Below are 8,030 nucleotides of genomic sequence, written 5' to 3'. Positions count from 1 at the left end.
GCCGATATTTATCTGGTGGTGTGTTTGGAGCTTCAGGTAGATTGTCTGTCTAAAGCATAATTTCACCCCAAACCCGGTGTACGGTGCACAAAAATTGGCCATATGACTTATCAAATTCAAAGAATTCCCAATGTATGCCAAATTTGTAATACATAATTATATAATGGTTTGATCTCACCAAATCGATGCTTTTTCCCGAAATCCATAATTTGAATCATCTTGATCCTCTGCCTTATTTACGTCCAATTGATAAAATCTTGGACGGAATCCATAGCAAATCTAATCACTATTCACTTTTTATTTTTCCGCAGACCACGGTAGAAAAATTGGTTTATCGTATGTGAATGCACTTGCCCCAAGGCTTGCCCACGATTGCCATCTATCGATGGGTCCAATTTAACGCACAATGTTTTTTTTTTTTTTCAAACGCAAACAAGTTCTTCTCCATTTGCTATATTTTTTTGCTCACTCTGAGTTCACGACTTTATCAATAACTCTGTTGTTTTAGCTGTTCCAAATAGGTCTTCATTAAAATTCGCGTTGTTTAAAACTAATACAGCACGCGAACATTTCACCGGCAGAATCCTCGGCCGAATTTTCAGTTTCCAGCCAAAATCTAATTGAAACATTGCAGGATTCACTTTTTAACTAGCCATTTTTAACCCGATTGAATCACACGCGGAAAAGAAAAAAAAATAACAGGCGATTCCAATAAGCAATGGTTATGTTAGGTCAACGTTTAGGCACCAGATTTTCCGAAGCAAACACAAGCACACACGACAAAACGGGGAAATAACGACGAATTCCGGTATCTTTGTAAAATAATTTTCCAATTCGGCAGGCCTATTCAACAACAACGCGGAATCGAGGAAAAACGTGACGGACGATTTGAAAACGCAGCCGTTCCGGCGCACAGCTTGCTGCGATCGTAGAGCACAAGCACAGGTCTTCGCACTAAAAGTTGCTTGAGCTTTTCGAATGCTCGCTGTTGTTCAACCTCCCACACAAACTCGGCTTCTTTCCGCAGCAAGCGGAACAGCGGTTCCGCTATGATACTGTAGTCCTGCACGAATCTCCTGAAGAATCCTGATAAACCCAGGAACTGCTGTACTGTGTGGACGGTTTCAGGAACTGGGAAATCTGCTACAGCTTTTATTTTTCTTTCACCTGGACGCACACCTTCAGCACTGACTTCAAATCCCAAAACCTCAACCCGGCGCATAAAAAAGTAGCTTTTCTTCAGGTTTATGGTGAAACCTTCTTCACGCAAAGCCACTAGCAATCTCTCAAATTTGAATAGCAGCTCTTCCTCACTTTCCCCCCACAGGATCAGGTCATCGATGTAAGCCACGATAATAACCTTCTGCTTTCTCAGCTTTTCCACTATTTTGTTCATCGCTCTCTGGAACACCGCGCACCCATTCGCCAAGCCGAACGGCATTCGTAGGAACCGATAGTGACCGTCTACTGTTGAAAACGCGGTATAGTTCTGACTCTCGGGCTCCAGTGGTATTTGGTAATATCCACTGTACAAATCTACGGTAATGAACATATCTGCTCCTGCCAACTTCTGGAGACACGACTCAATATCGGGCATTGGGAACTTGTCCTTTATTGTTCGGGAGTTGAGTAACCGATAGTCAATAGCCATCCGGAACTCGTTGTTCTTTTTCGGTACCAACACCACTTGGCTATTATAGGGCGACTCAGTTTCGGCAATAATACCAGCTTCCAACAATTCGTGTACTAACTCAGTCAAAACACTCTCTCGGGCGTATTCCAGTTTTCGGGGTTTTACGAACACAGGCTCAGCACTCATCAAACTAATTTTCATCTCGGCCGATGTAGCCCGACCCATCTCTCTCATGTTCACCGCAAAACAATCTCTGTAGTTCGTTATCAACTCACACAACCGCGAATTGCACTCATCCGATCCATCACTGTTGATCTGATCCTCGGTTATCGCTTCCACTTTCGAGTCAATGTCTATCGCATACATATGCGCAATCGCCGATTCTACACTGCTATCTCGTTGCCGAGGCTCACGAGGGGGTCGTTGGTGTTTTTGTGGCGCTTCCCATTCGAACTTCACATCCCCCTTGCGTTTCACCATCACCAATCCATCACTGTCGATGATATCTTCGCCCAAAATCACCGCCGTGTCTTGGACCCAGGTTGGCACGACCTGCAGCTCCACCGGTAAGGACACCCCATCAACCTGCAACTCAGCGCAAACTTTCGAGGTCACGTTGATTTCCTTTTTCCCGAATCCACGGAGCACTTTTTGGCTGGGTTTTACCTCACCGACGTTCTTCGCAAACTTTTCTTGTATCGTAGAAACCTTGCCACCCGTATCCACTAGCGCTCTCATCGATACTCCGCCCACTAACACATTTTTTACGAAAGCACTTTTCTGGTCTACAACACGAATCGGTCGGGGTGTGGAAGCTTTCACATCACGTTTAGGACCAACGTTAGGACATTCATTTCTCATATGCCCATCCCTTTTGCACAGATGGCACATCACTCTTGGACAACGGCGCGCGATATGTCCCGCTTGGTGACACTGAAAGCACACTTCTGATGACGATTCACCTTTTCGCTGAGCACTGTAGACAGTTGGCGTCGTATCTGCTACTTTGGTAACTGCCACCGCATCAACAGTGTCAATCCATCGCAACTCCTCAAGCAACTGTTCAACCGTAGACACTTTGCTGAGAGCCATCCCTGACCGCTTCACATATTGCCGGAGGCCACTTGTAATGTACGTCACCGTGGTTTCTTCGTCAAATCCACCTTTCCGTCCCAATGCCATCATTTCATAGACGTATTCTTCCACAGTCTCTCCAGTCTTCCACTTACGAGACGAAAGCAAGTTGTGGTAGTATATTGGGTTCTTCTTAGATGGAAAGCCTTTCACGATCTCAATCTTGAAGGTTGCCCAATCTCGCATCGCACTTGGACAGCTATCCAACCACAACTTTGCACAGCCACCGAGATTTAACCGAGCACAATGAAGTCGAACCGCACTTGACCACTGATACACATCCCCAGTATCATCTATAGACTTCACCCATATGTCCGCAGCTAGACATGAGGGAACTTTCGGATCAAACGTCGACACATACTCCTTCAACTCGCGAAAATCAGGCATTCGTGTGAGGTTCCCCATACTGCTTGAGCTGGCTACGGCCTGCGACGCAGTTTGAGTCGACAATTTAATCTGAGCAAGCTCCTCTTTGAGAGCTTCTATCTCGGCTCTATATTGCTCTTCCATCTTCAACTTCACAGATTGCTTCTTTCTTCGATCGGCTACGTTTGGCGGTAAATCGTTTGCTCTCGGGATTCTGACCTTCTCCGAATCTCTCGGGTCTGTGTCGCCAACGACACTCAGGCGACCTGAAGCTTCTTCAAATGATAGATCACTTTCAGTCTCACTCATCACATCACTCTCACTCTGCTGGTCAGCTCTTCGTTGAGCTCATCCCGTTAGCTGTTCTCACAATTTCTCACTGTCTGTTCTCGATATGATACGGTTGAAACTTTCTACGGCGCGACGATTCCAGAGTCGTTCCCCGACGAAAGAACGCTCAACGAAACGGACGCGACGAAAACGGAGCTTTCAGTCTATTATTCTCCGTAGAGAATAGGCATTCAATAATACACTCTCGAGCACTTATCCGTGGTAATGGCTTAACCACGCGGTTTTCACGAGGCTACTGGGTACTTCTAGCACCACTAATATTGCAGCTGTTTTACTTCACCGAAGCACTGCACCATGCTAGGTAACAGTTCGATTGTGTTCAAACACTAGCTTTTCAGCGGTCTTGATCCCGTGCCGCTCACAATTTGCACAACTCACTCCGCGATATTCCCACACGGAATATTTAATCGCGATTACCACCGACTAACGCGCTAGTACGGTGTTACCCAAGATCTCTATCCTGTCTACAGGATGTAATAAAACGATAGAGATAGGGGTCACAGGCTCTTCGGATAGCCAACAGGTCTGAACGCACGGGATGCTGTATAAAGACTAAAATGGTATATTCAATTATAAAGGTATAAAGAGTATCTTTGGATGGATTATGATTGTGTAAGTGTTATAAAAATTCACAGAGGGTTCTTCCCATTTGGTATACACATTACACAAGTTTCTTTATTTAGCTCCAGGTAACTTCCAGAGTCGATCACTTAACCCTTAAAGGAGTGTTCCCGTTAAAAGAACAATGGGAGAGAACTAAATGTAAGTGATTAAAATTGAATTAGAATAATGTGAATTAATGGGTCAATTTATTTATTTGTAGGATTATTTTAACTCTCGCAATAAAAAGGGGAATTAAGAAATCAGAAAACCTCTCGTTAATCACTCCTTGTTGACTAGGAAGCCAACACCGCCGAAGATCGCCCTTAGCACGCTTCACCCGAAAACTCCAAGTGCTTCGAGCCTAGTCCATATCTCGTATCCGTAGACGATCACCGGGCTTGTTAGCGTATTACACGTGGTACATTTGGTGCGGTTCGAATTTTTTTTTACTGCAGTCCCGTCTGGATCCCGTAGTAAGGCACTACTGAAAATGCGCCTTCGTATTTCACGACTCACATTGTTGACATCCATTAGTACCGGGCCTCCACTACCTCGAAATCCCTCTCTATCGTAACGTTACTTCGTAGACGAATGCTGTCCGGCTTTGCTGCTTCACATTTCAGGAGAGGGTACAGTGCTATAACCGTTCTAAATGTTCTAGCAATAATGTCCATGACATCCGTAAGGCACCCAAATTGACCGGATTTTGTGAAAATGGTACTTAAGCTGTTGAGCCCAGCTCGTCGCATTACAACTTCCAGGACAATGTTGAAGAGTAGACTGGAGAGTCCGTCACCTTGTCACAGTCCAAGACGAGATTCGAATGAACTGGATACTTCACCCGAAACCCTTATGCAGCTTTGCACACCGTCCATCGTAGCTTTAATCAGTCTAGTCAGCTTCCCAGGATAGCCGTTTTCGTCCAAGATTCTCCATAGCTCTGTACGGTCGATACTGTCGTATGCAGTCTTGAAGCCAATGCATAAGTGATGCGTTGAGATCTGGTATTCACGGCATTTCTGGAGAATTTGGCGTACGGTCCGTTGTCAATCAGCCGTCGATGAAACCAGCTCGATAACTTCTCACAAACTTCTCTTTAGGTGACAGACGACGGAAGATAATCTGGGATAGCACTTTGTAGGCAGCATGCGAAATAGTTCTCACATTCCAATTAGTCGCCTTCCTTGTAAATGGTCCTTCCACTCGTACGGTAACTTTTTTTTTCACGGCGTTCAGGATCTTGATAACCAACCGGTGCAGACAGTTGGCCAACTTGTCTGGGCCCATCATGAAGAGTTCATCTTCGATACCATCTTTACCAGTTGCTTCGTTGGTTTTGAGCTGGAAAATGTCATCTTTAACTTCCTTCAGCGTGAGAGTTGCAGTTGACTCACTGTCGTCCTCTACTGTATTGGCATAGTCGTTTTCTCCCTTGCCGTTCCCAAAACTTAGGTGTTTGTTGGGAACGGCACAGTAGCTTCGTTTCCTCGCACTTCGTTTCTTCCAGGCGACATGTTTCCTTCTAAAAGAGGCAGGTTTGCTATTTCCGCTTCCGTTTCCATCGTTCCACATTCTGCCGGGTTCCTTGCTGCATCATAGTCGCCCACACTACGTTATTCTCCTCCAAAATGGCTAAGCATTCCCCAGACAACCAATTTACCCGTATAATGCAGTTCATGTTCATGTTATACGTACATTTATGCGTTAAAGTTACACCGTATAAGATGCAGTAAAAGTCCAAGCTCACACAAATTCTTATATGATGTTGCATAGTATGCTTAAGTGGAGGCCATATGCGTACACGCTCCCATTTACCCACGTGTAAAGGGTGCGTATATCGCCTCCTCTTTAGCATCCTTTGAAGCATCATATGGTGGCTTATGTGTAAAAAAGTGGAGGCGCTATACGTACATTGACAGAACAATATTATCGTAATATGACTTGAAGGGATATCTTATGCGATGCACCGTGACCACTATTGCGGCGTAATTAAGCATCTTATGCGACTTAAAAATGTTCGAAAAACAACAACTCTTGTCAGCTCGAACTTATCAAATTAATGATCTTTGGATTGTTGAGCCACATGTCACACTTAACACCAAACGCTATTTATGAAACAAGCTGATTAATTATCATGATATTCTAACTCATCCCTTGTTTGGAATGCACTTGGTTCACCTGCGTTGTGCGTGTTTGGCAGACTATCTGGAGTTAAAAACGACGAAGTACAATTTCCCGCATAGTTTTCACTACAATTCTCTGGCTGGCACCTCTCATTGTTGATTATATCAAGCCAATAAAACAAATAATGATGACTTTGTAACCATGATTACGGCTGTTCACTTTCTTTTAGCATTCTGGCACTGCATACGCAGTCCAACAGCAACTCTTCATTGTTATCACATATTAAATCGCATTATGTCAACATAATCACTTCTAGCTTATGCGAGTTTGTATGCACACTTTAACGATCTTATTTGTACTCCAATGCGTGTTAAGCAGACACAATAAGAAAAGTACCAAGCGAAGTCGTATAATCATCGAAGTACACATAATTATGCGAATTCATTTGACGCTTTGCGGGTTTACTCGCACGCTTTTGCGAATAAGTAAAGATCATCGTAATAAAACATCAGAATGTCATCTACTACGATGTACTCATACCAAATAAAAGCTGATTTGTACTCTTATATGACTTCACGTCGAATATTGTTCGTCCACTGTACATATATACGATAGTGACTTAAAATAGTACTTTATACGTACCTACAGCGTGCATTCTTATGCGATTCCTGCTTGTCTGGGTCATCGTTGAACCAAGCGTTCTTCTGACGACCTCGATCCACGTATCTGATAGAGATTTCGGCAGCGTCAATAATGGATACATTTACGGCACTCCAGCAGTCCTCTACAGGGGACAAAAACACAATATAAATCTTGTCACATCACTCGCTTATAGTGAATCTCTCATCAACTCGTACAAAATATCCAACTCTTTGACACCTATAGGGGCGGGCGCCAGTGAGTCGCTGGCCTTTCATAAAGTAGATGTCATTTCATCATATCCTTCCCTATCCTGTAACGGAGAAGATGGGCGTGGCCGGCAATGGAAGTTTTAGTGTCTGTTTTACTTCGAACTCTGATTGGATAGCTGTTCCTTCCCAAATATCACTGCTGGTGTAGTTGCACAATGTAGTGTTTCAAAGAAATATGTTCACCAGGTTGTGATAGTGTAAACTTGGTGATGAATTATTAAGAAAATTACTCTAGATTACTGTTTGTCTGTGATTTTTTAAGGGTCTCAAAGGGCCAGGATTAGGTAGTCTCACCCGAGCAGAGGAAAATATCAAAATAATAACAACGGAATCACAAAACCTGTTTTTATATCTCGGTTTGTTATTATTAACTTATTAAGTCATCACCGTTCCATAACATGTTCTGTTGGACAATCTTATTTTGTTATGATCGTGCTCTTGGTATATTTTCTTTAAATTACATTTCAATAAAATGTTTTGTTGTAGCACAAGTTCAGTTATTATTGTGTCATTGAGACTGTACAAATATTTGATCAATTATATTACAACATAACTAGCTTTGCAATCAAAACTACACCGTTCGAGATTTTCGTTGTTCACAGCATTCCGTGTGGAACAGTTAGAAAAAATATTATTTTGTCATCAGTTCCTCTTCTTACTGACATTACGTTTTAACTGTGACAGAGCCAACTTATTAGCCTTTTGTTTTATAAGCACTTTGAAAAGTATAACTGTTTTTTGTCCCAGTTTCAGTTAGGTATGAATTCGAAAATAGAGAGTGTAATAGAGTGTTAGAATTTAAGGACGAACAACACATTTTCGACAAAAATGTAAACAAATAAGTCATCAAGAACTCCATTGATTATTTTTAGACATTTTATTTTCATTGATTTCACTGCGTTGAGCCC

General features: G+C 43.0%; 1 protein-coding gene across 1 annotated transcript; it reads right to left on the bottom strand.

Annotated features, from left to right (window-relative positions):
• Positions 1-847: 847 nt before the first annotated feature.
• On the bottom strand, positions 848-4,152 carry LOC115257017 (uncharacterized). Its single transcript, XM_062847756.1, has 2 exons — positions 1,180-4,152; positions 848-1,086 (listed from the first exon to the last, which is right to left on the bottom strand). The coding sequence occupies exons 1-2, from the start codon at positions 3,440-3,442 to the stop codon at positions 848-850; spliced, it is 2,502 nt and encodes an 833-aa protein (XP_062703740.1). The 5' UTR covers positions 3,443-4,152.
• Between the last annotated feature and the right edge of the window lie 3,878 nt (positions 4,153-8,030).

The sequence above is a fragment of the Aedes albopictus genome, chromosome 2, assembly GCF_035046485.1.
Source record: "Aedes albopictus strain Foshan chromosome 2, AalbF5, whole genome shotgun sequence".
Taxonomy (NCBI): domain Eukaryota; kingdom Metazoa; phylum Arthropoda; class Insecta; order Diptera; family Culicidae; genus Aedes; species Aedes albopictus.
The sequence above is the reverse complement of the archived record's forward strand: the minus strand, read 5'-3'. Positions and strand labels throughout refer to the sequence as shown.